The sequence below is a fragment of the Pleurodeles waltl genome, chromosome 10 (genome assembly GCF_031143425.1).
Source record: "Pleurodeles waltl isolate 20211129_DDA chromosome 10, aPleWal1.hap1.20221129, whole genome shotgun sequence".
In the NCBI taxonomy this organism is placed as follows: Eukaryota; Metazoa; Chordata; class Amphibia; order Caudata; family Salamandridae; genus Pleurodeles; species Pleurodeles waltl.
Window position 1 is genome coordinate 238,030,137 of NC_090449.1, and position 15,755 is coordinate 238,045,891.

The 15,755-nt window shown below is 43.3% G+C and overlaps 1 protein-coding gene across 1 annotated transcript in view; it reads right to left on the reverse strand.

Annotated features, from left to right (window-relative positions):
* UMOD (uromodulin) overlaps positions 1-15,755 on the reverse strand; it is a 188,132-nt gene that overhangs the window by 82,760 nt on the left and 89,617 nt on the right. The window contains exons 8-11 of the mRNA XM_069210268.1: positions 3,240-3,377; positions 3,126-3,140; positions 327-1,124; positions 138-242 (exon numbers count right to left, since the gene is read on the reverse strand). Of these exons, the coding sequence (XP_069066369.1) occupies positions 138-242; positions 327-1,124; positions 3,126-3,140; positions 3,240-3,377 (1,056 nt within the window). The remainder of the gene's footprint in view (positions 1-137; positions 243-326; positions 1,125-3,125; positions 3,141-3,239; positions 3,378-15,755) is intronic.

A 15,755-nucleotide genomic window follows, 5' to 3' on the forward strand; every position in this document is an offset into this window, starting at 1 on the left:
TGGAATCTCTGTAATGGTGGATAAAGGTTTTAAAAATATATATATATATGTGTGGGTGTGTGTGTGTACATATTTTCTTTATGTCATCCAAGTTGAAACTTGTTGTTTTTATATAAACTGTTTCGCAATTTACATACCCGCGCTCGATGCATTTTTTTTGCAATAGCATCCCCGCACACCATTCACCTCTTTGCATTCCTCTTCAGCTGTGCAGGAACAGGGATCATCCAGGTAGGTAGGATCTGAGTGAGTGTATATAAAGGAGATTATCATTCTGCTGTTTTAGTAATTAATTAACTTTTTGGAAATTATTTTGTTGTACATACCTGTGCAATATGACAAAGTGCAGACTGGAGTTCCAGTTATGTTATAGACGTAGTACCCACCGGGACACAGCTTAATCTGCACAAAGTTCCACCAAAGGCAGCAACTTGAGCCCCAGTTGGCACATGCAGTACGGTTAACTATTCTGTCTGTGGTTGTTGGGTGTGATCCATTAATCCACATGGGGGCATGAGTATTGCATCTTAGTTGTGGTACACACACTTCTGACATGCGTACACCTCCACTGCCAATAAAGCGATACCACCCTTTTTTCGTAGTGTCACAATTGAGAGGCATTGATCCAGAAGTATACAAGGTACTTCTCCAGGGTTCATTGAGAACAGTATGATTCAAACAAGGGTCAAAACAAGAATAAGAACCAGGTACTTTCATGCAGTCTTTTGCAATACCACAAGAATTTGTGTTGCATTCATTTGGTTCACAGACATATCCATCTCCATAGTAGCCAGGAGGACATGTACAAGCATATGTCCCAGGGTAATTAGTACACCTTGCTAGGGCATGACATCTGTTTAAGCCAGGCATTGAGCACTCATTAATGTCTACGCAGGCATTCCTGTCATCTAATGTGTAACCAGAGTAACATATGCATGTGAAGGAGCCAAATGTGTTGACGCAGAAGCCATTTGTACAGTTGTTGGACCAGGCGTTTGAGCATTCGTCAATGTCTGAGCATGTGAAGCCATCACCAATGAAGCCAAACTTGCAGGAACATTCTGGAACACCAAAGTATACTTCACAAGTTGCATTGCTGTGGCAATCTGAGCAGCGCGATGCACCTGAGAAAATACAAACATTGTCCATTTAACTCTTTCAAAGAGGAGCTCAGGAATGTAAATCACATAACCAAAAAACATGCATGTAACATGCTGGTCAAACCATCACACTCATAGAAGTCCATATATTGAAGAAACAAAAGAAGGTATTTAGTCATTAGAAATCAAGCTTTAAATGAAAGATGGGGAGAATAGGTTGCTTTGTTGGTGACAACAATACACACCACTCCAAGGTGACTTCCAAAGTGTGAATTGTGTCAGCCCTGCAGTTCACTGAGTGGTGGTTGACACTCTAACTCACTATAATATTGTTACACCACAGATGAGTTGAAAAAAGGAGGAGCTGATGGGTTCACGAGTAATGAATCAAGACAGCAGGAGGAAATGCAACTACTTGGGGCCAAGAATGCCTCACCCAAGGTGACCACCTCCCTTTCATACCGCCACACAATCCATTCAAAATGACCCATTGTAAGATGGTCTCAAGTAGTCCCATATGGTCAGCTGGGGAATTTTGGGAGGAAGCCTTAATCAGGCAACAGGCCCAATCCCTTTCTTCTCTACATGAACAGCAGTAAATGCAAGGTAGTAGAGAGTGTAAGGGGGGACAAGGGTAACTAGAAGATTTGCTACCACTCCCTGTTAAGATCATGCTGTGCTTCAGTTGGAACTGTGAAAAGCACAGTTACCACACCTTGATAAAGATTGTGAGAGGGTGTGGTTGTAACAACAAGTAACAAAGTCACAGACGTACTGGCAGGAGACCCTTGATTCTAAACACATCACAAGCCAGATGCTGAACTCAGCCTCCCAGAAACTGCTCGAGGTAACCCACAGCACCCTGTAACTTGGCCCTGTTGGAGACGGTCAGGGAAGTACCATAGCTGTTCTGATCTTTAGCCACATCTCATTTTAGTTGATGGGGCTTGCTGGTCTTAAATTTAAATTACTGTGAGCTATGTGTTGTGGGGTAAAAGAAGTGGGATCTGTTCACTTGAAGCTTTATCGTGACCACGAGAGGGTCAAAATAGTCCTACAACGGAAGGAGCGTGGGAGTGCAAGAAGCAGCTATGGCCTTGTAAACAAACTACTTTTCCACCAGTCACCTAAAGAAACTCCATGAAAAATGTAAACATTCAGAAATGTATTGGGCTGATATAAAATGTGAAGAATACTTCATTCATGCAGTAGCTGAAGGGCACTCACCCAAACAAGTCTATGGCTCAGGCTGTGTATAACCATGCCTGAAAAAGTATTTTGCCACATGATCTTGCAATGGTCTACCTCAGACTTTTCATTTATAAGCAGTTGCATCTGAAAAATAGACTTGAGTGGTAATGAAAGCTAATCAATGTAATAAACAAAATGTATCAGTACCTTAAAAATACAGGTTGAAAGCAAACAGAGAATGATTTATCTAGCAACAACGTAAAAGCAAACCTCTTTTTAATGCACATGAGAATATATTGATGACCACATAAATTGTCTGATATGTTGTCAGTTAAAACCATCCCTAGCAAATACTGATGTCAGAGAATGCAATATTTATGTGGCGCATTACTGTCTGCTCATTTAATGTTCCGCACCTAATAACTGATCTTACTACTGCACATCTTCCCTGATCCCAACTGAGACAATTGGAATATTGCAAATTTCCCCCTCTAAAACTTTAGCAGGTTTTAACTGGTGAAATGTGTGCAAGGAAAAATAGTTGGTTACCATTCAAATTGTATTCCTCATTTTAGTGCAAATTTCAATTTGGCCCACTTTGGGATTAAAGGCCTGATGCAAATTTAAATGCTACACTGAAATGTGTTAAACCAAAGATCAGTGCAGAAAATGAACTGATATTTAACATCTGAAACGCCTTAGTATTTGACATGTAAAGATCTGTACATTGATGTTGCCACCTACAATCAGCATAGTTACCACCAAGGAGTATGTCTTCTGGATGGCCTCACCCAGTATCTAATAAGTTCCTCCTTACCAATAAAGTCCACTTACTTGAAATGTTTGTAGCTGTAAAACAATGAGAGAACATTGGAATTAGAAAATTATTCGTAGTAGAAAGAGTCTTGTTTGACAATTTACCAGGTGGTTTGTTGATGGTGTACCTACCTGTAAATCCTTCCACTCGAATGCCATGAGCACTTGCAGAAGTTATGTTCATCGACCATATGCCCAATTGAGGGTTTTTCACTTGATACATTGATCCCCAGCTTTCGGAGATGATCCTGGTAGGCTCCACTTCTCTAGCTAAACACATGAACAAAACAATTGGTAAGAATTAGCTTGTATGTAAATAAGTTGCCAGAACATTCAGAACTGGAGTTGGAGATCCTTCCTTGGGAGTCAGTTGCCAAGAAGATTTATTGATAGTCACCGTGAGGGAATGCACATGTGGCAGTGTTTGGTGCAAGATTAAAAGCTATGTTATTATGGTGCTGACATTTTTAAAGTAGTTTGTCAGTGGTTAAGAGTGTCTGAAAAAATTGAACGTGCAAGGATTTGGGGAAGCAAATCCAATTATTAATTAAAATCACATGAATGTTATGGTCAGCACTGAGTAATACTGGAACAACAGTTTGCCTAGTTTGAGGTGGCTCAACAGGAGCTAGCTGTGGGGAAGGCCTGCTACTGATTGCTTGAGTTTATATAGAGTTGACAGGCCAAGGACAGTCTCATTGTGATTAATGGAAGTTTGTAGAGAAAATATACATTTTCAGAAATATGAGGATATTTAGAAGTTCGTAGACCAGATACAAAGATAGAGTTAGGTGGAGACAGAGACAACCATCCACATGAGCGTGCTTCAAGTACTCCAGGCTGTAGATGTAATAAAATGTAGTATTTAGTGGAGTTACTGGATGAAGGTACTGAAGACACCATTGCCCGTTTGACCATCCCTGATTTTGCCCACAGGAATCCCGTGCTGTACTGATTTGAATATGTCTGTTGCTTTAAATAAATTGACCTTTGCCAAGTGACAGACACAGGGGAAAATAGGATCTGGTTCCTCCCCTGCATAGGACTACTGTCCCAAAAGAAATAATGACCAGCACCCTACCATATTAGAAGAGTATCATCCTTCACAGACATTGTGTCAGAAAAGGAATTCCTTTTAGACATATAGCGGAAGCTGAATGCTAGCCATAAATAATAAAGTATCTGGAAAATTGCAAATTTCAGGTAATGCACTAAAAATCCCCTTTTGAGAGAGGTACTTTACAATGTTCTTCAAATACTATTTCAGGAAATGCCTGTAAAAATGTTTGCATTAGAATACCCATGGTGTAATCACTAGAAGTACCCTTTGTATGCCCATCAAATTTTCTATACATTATTACTTCTTCATGTATAAATATACTGGGTGCTACTTCTCTTAGGAGTTGTCTTCAACCTTCCCAGCTTAATATTATTTACATTACTCCCACAAGTAGGCTATTTTAATTGTGTGTACATAGTTCCCCTTATAATAAAGGCATTAGACACTTAGGGCATCACTTACAAAGATTTGGCGTAGGGCAGTGCCACAAGTCTTTTTGATGCGCTGTCCTATGCCACATTGAAAGGGCAGGAATGCACCATATTTACAAGATGCAGTGCATTTGTTTCCTTTCAGCCAGTGCCGGTGCATAATTTGGTGCCTGGTGCCAATGCCGTCATCTTTGCACCATGGTGAAAGGTTGTCTGTGTTGTTGGCAGGATTGTTTGCTTTTCTGCACAAAAACAATCCATGGATGTGTTTTCCTCATTCTATGTGTGCTGCAGAATGCAGCATACATGGAAAGAGGAAAAAAAGAGGAGAAATTAAAACATTTCTGCTCGTTACGCTTGCTCTTGGGAGGTGTAAAGTTTTGGTGCTGCCCGAGGTTTACGTTATTTTGTCAACTTGGGACAGCATCAAAACCTATGGGTGTTTTTTGGGAACATCCACCTCAACGCCTATGGAATTCCTCATTGACAGAAAGCTAGGCAATGCAGTGTTGCTTTGCCTTACTCTATATCTATTAGGCCAGGCAAAGCCATGCAGGTTGGCTTTACGCCGCCTATTAGATATGATTGAGAGGCCTGTGCCACCGAAGCGTCTAAAAAGTGACACTCCGGCAGCACAGGCCTCTTGTAAAAAAGCCGCTTAGTACAAAACTTAGTGGAAAGTGTGAGAATGTACATGAAGAAAGTAGAGAACATCAGACATACTCTCTGGGGCTAATACCATGTGTCTGTGGAAAAATGAGTCACCTTCGAAACGTTTGGCATAACACTGGATGATATAGATCTTGCAGTACAAAGTACCTGAACATGCTACTACATCACTAACAGCCATCACTAAACCTGAGATCATCATCAGGTAGCAGGGCCACCCCACCTCCTTTCAGCAAAAGTATTTTGATGGGAAAATTCTGGCAGCTCAAGGGCGTTGAACTTTTTTGTAAAGTAAAAGCACAGTTACTAGAAGTCAGAGGGTAACTAAACATTAATTCAGTATGCCTGTTTTTTTCATATCTAAATTCATCCTCAATGCTTGCCTTTCAGAAAGGACTGCAAATTTATGGTTTTCTCTATTACAAAGAAAGTGGAATACATTTACTGATTTTAGTGAAAATCCAATGTCTGAGGAGAAAGAAATGGGTTACAACTTAGATTGGAGGTACTTATCTTAAATTTCTGTTTTCCTGTTTTCATACATAGAGTGTTCTGTTAATGCCAGTGCAATGTTTTGAACTCCGTACAATGCATTTTGGATGATGTCCATGAACTAAATTGTGTCAAGATGCTGCTTGCTGGATTGTGGGTGTGCTCAGTGAATAAAGCATACGACTGATTGCTCTTCACTAGGCTAAAGGTATTTTGACCTTCCCTAACGAATTTTGCATAATCCTCGTGTTGCTTAGTTACCTTTTACTACTGAGATTTTTTTACTGATATTTTAACCTGTTTTTACATGCCCGTGTTCAGTGGTATTTTGACACTCCTTTCCTCACTAAGGGGATCACTAGGCTAAACGTATTTTGACCTTCCCTAATGAATTTTGCATAATCCTTGTGTTGCTTGCTTACCTTTTACTACTGAGATTGTTTTACTGATATTTTAAACTGTTTTTACATGCCAGTGTTCAGTGGCATTTTGACTCTCCTCTCCTCATTAAGACAGCCATTTTCCATCCTCCTGCTTGATCCAACTAGAGCTGCCATTTTGGGAGGCAGTCTAGTCTTTCTTGCCTGCAGCTCTGGCCCACTATAAAGGGCTTGATGAAGCGAGTGTGCAGGGGATCACTAGGCTAAAGGTATTTTGACCTTCCCTAACGAATTTTGCATAATCCTCGTGTTGCTTACTTTCCTTTTACTACTGAGATTGTTTTACTGATATTTTAACCTGTTTTTACATGCCCGTGTTCAGTGGCATTTTGACACTCCTTTCCTGTTAGAAATGGGGTCTTTTATTGGCAGTCAGGTTACCCCCTTTCCAAGCAAGGACCCTCACTTTAGTCAGGGTAAAAGAGAATCACGCTCAGCTAACCCCTGCTTACCCCTTGGTAGCTTGGCACGAGCAGTAGGTTTAACTTCAGAGTGCTAGGTGTAAAGTATTTGTACCAACACACACAGTAACTTAATGAAAACACTACAAAATGACACAACACAGGTTTAGGAAAATAGGAAATATTTATCTAAACGAAATAAGACCAAAACCACTCAAATCCACAATACACAAGTCAAGTTATCAATTAAAAAGCAAAGAGAGTCTTCATGTAGTTTTAAACACACACTAACACTGTTAGCGTGAAAATGTACCTCGGGTGTGTCAAAAATAACCCGCACTGGCGAATGTGTATCAAAAAGGGCTTGCGATGCATCAATTTCACTCACGAGCGAGACCTTGCGTCATTTCTTTTTTTGTCGGGTCGGGCGAGTCGTTTGCAGGAGAGCGATGCGCCAAGGCGGTCAGCACTCTCAGGTCCAGCCAGGCCTTGCGGGTTTTACACACCTAGCGGTACTTGGGTCAGAAGTCCAGCCACAAGATGATCTGAAAACCACGCAGTGCAGGTTGCGATCTCCCAGCCTCCATCAGCGATGCTGCGCGTTGTTTCTCCAGCTCCGTGCGTCAATTCTTCAGACGTGTTGCAGATGAGTGTCAATTTTCAGCCTCGAAGCTGGCGGCGCCTCGATTTTTCAGCCGCAGATTGGAGTTGCGTCGATCTTTTCCCCGCACGGCGTTCTGTGCGTGGATTCCTTCCTCTTAGGCTGACAGCTTCTCCTTTCAGGGTCCCAGGTACTGGATGGGCACCACAGGGCAGAGTAGGAGTCTCTCCAGAGACTCCAGGTGATGGCAGAGAGAAGTCTTTGCTGTCCCTGAGACTTCAAACAACAGGAGGCGAGCTCTAAATCAATCTTGGAAATCTTCACTAGATGGAAGGCACACAAAGTCCAGTCTTTGCCCTCTTACTCTGGCAGAAGCAGCAACTGCAGGATAGCACCACAAAGCATAGTCACAGGGAGGGCAGCTCTTCTTCCTCAGCTCTTCTCCAGGCAGAGGTTCCTCTTGGTTTCCAGAAGTGTTCTAAAGTCTGTGGTTTTGGGTGCCCTTCTTATTCCCAATTTCTTCTTTGAAGTAGGCCTACTTCAAAGCAAAGTCCCTCTTGAATGTGACATCCTGCCTTGCCCAGTCCAGGCCCCAGACACTCACCAGGGGGTTGAAGACTGTATTGTGTGAGGGCAGGCACTGCCCTTTCAGGTGTGAGTGACCACTCACCCCCACCCTACTAGCACAGATGGCTCATCAGGGTATGCAGGCTACACCCCAGCTCCCTTTGTGTCACTGTCTAGTGTGAGGTGCAACCAGCCCAACTGTTAAACTGAACCAGACAGTGAATCAACAAACAGGCAGAGTCACAGAAATGGTATAAGCAAGAAAATGCTCACTTTCTAAAAGTGGCATTTTCAAACACACAATCTTAAAATCACTTTACTGTATTTTTAGATTGTGAGCTCAGAGACCCCAAACTCCACATGTCCAATCCGCTCCCAAAGGGAATCTGCACTTTAATCATATTTAAAGGTAGCCCCCATGTTAACCTATGTTAACCTATGAGAGGGACAGGCCTTGCAACAGTGAAAAGCAAATTTAGCAATATTTCACAGTCAGGACATATAAACCACATTACTATATGTCCTACCTTAACCATACCCTGCACTCTGCCATTTGGGCTACCTAGGGCCTACCTTAGGGGTGTCTTATGTGTAAGAAAATGGAAGGTTTAGGCCTGGCAAGTGGGTACACTTGCCAAGTCGAATTTACAGTTAAAACTGCACACACAGACACTGCAGTGGCTGGTCTGAGACATGATTACAGAGCTACTTATGTGGGTGGCACAACCAGTGCTTTAGGCCCACTAGTAGCATTTGATTTACAGGCCCTGGCACCTCTAGTACACTTTACTAGGGACTCACTAGTAAATCAAATATGTCAATCATGGATAAACCAATTACATACAATTTACACAGAGAGCATATGCACTTTAGCACTGGTTAGCAGTGGTAAAGTGCTCAGAGTTCAAAAGCCAACAGCAACAGGTCAGAAAAAATAGGAGGCAGGAGGCAAAAAGATTGGGGTTGACCCTGCATAAGCAAAAAACTCCAACATATCCTCACTAAGGGGATCACTAGGCTAAAGGTATTTTGACCTTCCCTAACGAATTTTGCATAATCCGCATGTTGCTTACTTACCTTTTACTACTGAGATTGTTTTACTGATATTTTAACCTGTTTTTATATGCCAGTGCCGAGTAGCATTTTGACACTCCTCTCCTCACTAAAAGGGCCATTTTCCGCCCTCCTGCTTGTTCCAACTAGAGCCGCCATTTTGGGAGGCAGTCTAGTCTTTCTTGCCTGCAGCTCTGGCCCACTATAAAGGGCTTGATGAAGCGAGCGCGCAGCGGACGCTCGCAGCGGGCGCGCCGCTGGCATGCCGAAGGCACGCCTAAGGCAAGCCCGTCTGCACCCATCTGCGCCCGATGGAGACCGGGGACCAGGACTGCTACCCAGTGCTCTCCCGGAGGCTTAGTCTACTCAGCTTCTCAAATGTTAGCTATCAGGAAGGACACTTCTCACCTCTGTAAACACTCCTGACTCCCCTATTATACATTGCAATGTATGTCACTGGTCTCCCTTGTCTCATTTCCCATTCCAGCAGTGGAACAGCTTTGGTGGAGGTTGCCAAATCCTTCTACTTAACTGTTGTTCCCTGCCTGCGCATAAATTCCATATTTTCTCACTATTAATTGATCATGCTCCAGAGGCGTTATTTCTAACAGAAACCTGGCTATCCGAGGACTATGGTCCTGATATAGCTATGGCTCTTCTCCATGATTATCATATACACCGATTAGTTGAACCTCACTCCAAAGGAGGTGGAATCACAATCATTGTTAAAAATACTACAAATTGTACTACCCAAAATTTGTCTATTCCAGATTGTGAAAGGCTCTTTTTCTCGTTAATAATCAATCCTACCTTTACTTTCTCCGGAACATTAATTTATTGTCCTCCTGGTCCGGAGAGGAAATTTCTTCAGGCTTTACCAGAACTAATATCAGACTTTGCCTGTAGGAACTCTAACTTCACCATTATGGGTGATTTTAATATTCACGCTGATGATGAATTTAACAATAATACAAACACTCTGCTGACAGAGCTAGCAGCTTTATATCTGCCACACTTGATCAAAGCCCCCCTCCTATTAAAGGACACACCATCGACTTGGTGTTTAGTAATTTGTCAAACCTTTCGGTTTTGCCCCTACTCCCTCTAGTTTGGACTGATCACTATCTAATTTCTCTTTCACTCCCTCCTACCCCTGCACCCTCACAGTCCTCATCTAGCACTGCCACCCATCGCCCCTGGTCTAAGGTAAGTCACACAAACTGGAAAGTTAGTTTAGAACTTCATTGTCCGTTCCCCATTACTAATGAGACTTGATTGGCATCAACATTTAATGAATGGATTTCCAACTCCCTGGACAATGTACTTCCAGCTAAGAGCGTCCATAACATTGCATGTACCAAGAAGTACTCTTGGTTTTCTCCTAAGATACGGCAACATAAAAAGATATGTAAACAGTTAGAAAGGAAATGGAGAAAAACCTATGACGATGACTCTAAACATGAATATATGGCAGCAATTAGAGACTATGATGCGGAAATTAAAACCGCGCAAGGACTGTTTTATGCTGCCAGAATTAAACAATCCTCCAACTCTCCTAAAGAAATCTTTACAATTTTCAAAGAATTAACTCAAGACCTTTCTCCTTGCAGCCCAATTCAAGCATCTTCAGAGCACAGTAACAATTTGGCAGCTTTCTTTCATGAAAAAGTTCTTGATATTCAACTAGGCTTCTCCCACCTCTCCACACAAGAAGCCACTAAGGCAATTCAAGACCCTTCAAATGTCACTTTCATAGTGTTTCAGCCTCTGACTGAGAACCTAGTTCTCGATCTCCTACGCACTATAAAATCAGGCTCTCCCCTTGATCCGGCCCCACCGTCTATATTAATCCTCAGCGCAGTCGTTATTGTGCCTGTTATAACTAGGATTCTCAATAATTCTCTCACCTCTGGTCAGCTTCCACAAAACTGGAAACATGCTGTCATCAAACCTTTATTAAAAAAGGCTTGATCCTAGGTCATTGAGCAATTATAGACCAATTGCCCTTCTGCCGATAAAACCTAAAATTAACCAAAAACATGTTAACAAACAAATTTCAGGCTCTCTCGAGGATTTCAATCTTCTACATCTCACTCAGATGGGTTTTAGACCTTTGCATAGCACGGAATCTGGCCTGTTGGGGGTTTCTGAGGTAACCCTTCGACGCTTGGATTCAGGTGGCTATGCAGCAATTATCCTCTTGGATCTAAGTGCTGCATTTGATACTGTAGATCATAATATTCTCCTTCAGAGAATCTCTCGGATGGGTTTTTCAGCATTCTAAGAAACTGGCAGCTACCTGTTTCGGTTTTCTAAGAACCCTTAGGAAAATCTTTAAATTACTTCAATTTTCAGCCAAAAGACTTCTTAGTCAGGCTCTGATACTTTCACGTCTCGATTATGGGAACGTGCTGCTCCTGAGCTCTCCTTCGCATGTTCTAAAGAGACTTCAGGTGGTGCAGAATGCTGCTGCTCGCCTACTCACAGACACCCCCAGACATTCATCTGCCACTCCAGCCTTGGCTTCCCTCCATTGGCTTCCAATTGAACAACACATTATTTTTAAAGCTATGTGTTTTATTCGCCAAGCCCTTCAAAATAAGGGTCCAATCTTCCTCAGACGAATGATCACTCCCTATACCCCCTGGAGAATACTCAGATGTTCTTCAGCTTTTTTAATTAACTCCTTTTGTGCTAAGACAGTTAGATGGGGGGATAGATCCTTCGCCTGTAGAGCAGCTAAGATCTGGAACTCCCTCCCCTTGGAACTTCGTCATGACTTGTCAGAATCTTCTTTTCGTAGAAAATTGAAAACTGTATTGTTCCCTGTTTAGGTCTGTTCCTCTTACCTAGTGATCTTTCTCAGTGCTGGGAGGCCTTCGGATAGCCATGCGCTCTACAAATCCTCAAAACTGAACTAAGTTCTTGCCTTGTGTACACCAGTAAGCAGGTGAACCGCACAAAGTCTTCATTAATGGTAAAAATGTGAACTGGAATATCTTTAACCATATCTACCTACAAACGATTCATACTCTTCCAGATAATATTTGATTTGCTCCCACTTTATGTATTATTGGACATACTCAATTGCTTTTCATGTCTGGCCAAGTGATCACTTTAGATGTCTTGACAGTCTATGGTAAACACAGACGGCCTGATGTACAAAGATTCTTTAACCCTTTTGCTGCTAGGCCTTCCCCCAGTGCTAAGCCTTTTTTGGCTATTTGGGGTAGTTTGAGCTTAGGCCTCCATAACATTTTGTCCTCATAAGCTATCCACACCAAATTAGTGTTCTTTTTTTCCCAATATTCTGAGGATTTTAAAGGTGCCCAGGGTTTGTGGATTTCCTTGGAAGGGACTGAAAAAATAAGCAAAATACAGCAGTGTTTTCAGTTTTTTTAAAAGAACAGGGGAAAAGTTCTTCAGCTAAAAGTGTCTGGTGTTTTCCCTAAAAATGACATTGTCCAACGGTTTGCTGTACGAAAGACACCATCTTCCCAGCTTTTAGGAACATGGACAGCTGAATAAAAAAACTAATTTTGTACCACCGTTTTGGCATTGTCCTAAGAGGCAGCCTATGTTCCCTATTTTTGCGCTCTCAACCCACTTCCAGTTTGCGGTGCAATTCAGTGTGAAACTGATGGCTGATCCAGAAAAGCTATAGATTTCTGAAAAGTAGACAGAATTGCAAATTCAGCAAGGGATCATATGTGTAGATCCCTCAAAGTTTACTCAGGGAAAATAGCTGTTGAAATAAGATAATACTGAAAATGAGTAGGAAAAAGAGACATCTGTGACAGTTTTTTCATCTGCAGCTTTTGTCACAATGGCAGATTGACAAAAGCAATATACCATTACGTCCACTAGACCCATTTAGTTGCAGGATATATAGAGTTTGAAGGTTCTTCAAGAAGCCAAGGTACCCATAGAAAACAACTGAGCTGCACTGAACAGTGGGTTTTCATTGAGGACCAATTCTTATAGCGAAATAAGCAGTAGGACCTAATCGAACCACGGACAATGTGAGCCCTCAGAAAATTTAGGGAAAAAGCATGATTTCAGGCAAAGTTGAAGGTTTGTAGGGCATTGTGGTAAGAAAAGGGTGTGGGGTGCTTCTGAAGCACATCACCCTGTGCTCCCCTGATGTCTATTTTAGTAGGTTTTTCCAGGTGGCAGCCTACCCAAGCCCAAAATAAGCAGAAGTTCACCATTGAAAATCAGACTATATAAGGAGTTAGCCAACTCTTGTGGCTCATATGTAAAATCAAAAATGATGAACTGAATGCAGCACAAATCAAGCATTCACCTCCAGTCACAGATCTGTGTTTAACCCATGATATTTTTTTGCTTGCCATTCCATTCCAGTTTGGACCCAGCCATACGCAAATCAGCCAGATGTAAAATCAACACCCAAAGGAGTCAAATGTCCCCCTGCTTGCTGTTGGAATGAGATGATTTATTCCGCAGGGTGAGCAGAAAGACTGTTGCCCCCTTCAGTTGGGCTGGGGGTGCAGCCATGCTCATGGTAGAGGGCAGTGCCCAACCCTCTATTTTTTTAACTCCCTGGGGTCCAGTGTGCTGTTTCCCCTCCTGGGGGCGACTGGGGGTAATTACACCCATCTGCCCCATGGGGGAGGGGGTAGAAAGACTGTGTCTCCATTTATTTGTGGTGGGGGAATGGCCATGCCCATGGAGGACAGCCCCACTCCTCTTTTATAAAGAAAAATATCCCCAGCCATCTATTGGACTTTTTGCCCCCCCCTGGGGAGCAGTTAGGGTAAATACCAGGCGGGGTAAATCCCCCATGTGCCCCCCAGAGGGGCAGAAAGACTTGTCCGCATTTATATTGGGTGGGGACATGGCCATGCCCATGGCGCACAGCCCACACCCCCTTTCTTAAAAAACATTCTTCCCTGGTGTCTGGTGGGCTTTCTGCTTCGAGGGGCAGATTGTGTGGTAATTAGCCCTATCTGCCACCCGGAAAAGCAGAAAGACTGTGCATAATTTTGGGGGTTGGGAGCATTGCCATACCCATTCTGGGCAGCCTCCACCCCTAGACTTTTTTTTTAAAAAAGTCCCTGGTGACTAGTGGGCTTTCTGCCCCCTGGAGGGTATATCGGAGGCTTTGCCTCATCTGTTTTAAAGGGGCAGAAAGATTTTGGCCTCCATTCATTTGGGGTGGGAGCATGGCCATGCACATTCTGGTCATCCCCCAACCCTAGGCTTTTAAGAAAAAAATCCCTGGTGCGTAGTGGGCTTTCTACACCAATGGGGGGGCAGATTGGGGGCTTTTGCCTCGTCCGCCCACAAGGTGGGCAGAAACATTTTGGTCCCCATAAATTTGGGATGGGAGCAAGGCCATGCCCATGGTGGGCAGCCCCCACCCCTCTTTTATATAAAAAAATAATTCCCTGGTGTCTAGTAGGCTTTCTACCCCCAGGGGTCAGATCAAGGGTAATAATCCCTATCTGCTCCCCGGGGGCAGAAAAACTGTGCACATTTTTGAGGGGTGGGGGCATTTTGGGCAGCCTCAACCCTAAACTTTCTTTTAAAAAATCCCTGGTGCCTAGTGGGCTTTCTTCCCCCAAAGATGAGGCAGATCGGGCGTTATTTTAAATTAGTCCCCATTTATTTAGGGTAGTGGCATGACAATGCCAATTGTGGGCAGCCCCACCCCTCTTTAAAAAAATAAATACAATTCCCTGGTGTCTAGTGGACTTTCAGGCCCCCCATGGGGGGGCCAGATAGGGGGGTAGTAACTCTCATCTGCCCTCCGGATGGGGCAGAAAGATTATGGCCATATTTTGGGAGGGAGGTGGTAGTACTGCTGTGCCCCTTGTGGGCAGCCCCCACCCTTTCACTAATAAAGAAATAGTACCTGGTACCTAGTGGGCTTTCTACCTCTGGGGGAGGGGAGATTGATAGTTAATTCGCCCATCTGCCCCCAGGGGGGGCAGAAAGACTGAATTATTTAGAAAAATACTTAGATGGAGCAAAAGCCATTGCCCAAGTGGCCGCTCCCTGCTCCCTGATGTCTCGTGGTGGATCCCTGCTTGAGGATCGCTCTCCTGCAGCTATCCACAAGCAGGGATCCACTAGGCAAAAGTACCATTAGTAAGGGGAGATTCTCCCTTTTGCAACAGTACCGCTCCCGTTGAAATCAGTGCTCGGGGCTGAGACATGCCTCCAAGCAGCAATGGAAATGAAAGTAAATGCACTGATTGGCTCATTTTACTTACCCTGTAATGACGTCAGCATGCACAACACGCCAATCTTCATTACAGGAAAGGGACATTTTCAGCCTCGATTGCTGGGGAAGCTCTTCCCGAGCAACCACGGCTGAAAATATCAAAAGGAAATTCTTCTAGTGCCCGCACCAGAGAGATTTCCTGCCCCCTGTCTGCAACAGACGACATCCGCTCCCTACTGGACAAGGGAGAGACGGCAGCACTCATCCTATTTGACCTCTCAGCAGCATTCGACACAGTCTCCCATCACACCATAATAAGAAGGCTCCACAAAGCTGGCATTAGATACAAGGCCCTCGCCTTGATCCAATCCTCCACTCTTGCAACCTATCCTGATCTGTGCATCTGTTAACCAAAGCCTGAGTCAATTTATTACAGTCACAGAACAAGGGCCTAAGAGATGGTTTGATAATAACTGCATGAAGGCACAAAGGGACTTGATTGAGCAGTTGCATGTGTACCTAAGGAATTGGGTAGCAATCCAGAATAGTAGAACACTGTACAAATTGGCTATTAAAGGCAGAAAGAAAGAACTTCAAGAGACAGCTTGGGCAAGCCTAGTGGAGGTCTCTGAAATCAAGCATAACCACTATTTCCGAAGACTAATAACACCCTCTTCCTTAAAGATACCTCTATCCCTCACCTTGAAAACACAATCCGGCAGAAGTATGGGTGAACCTCTGTCT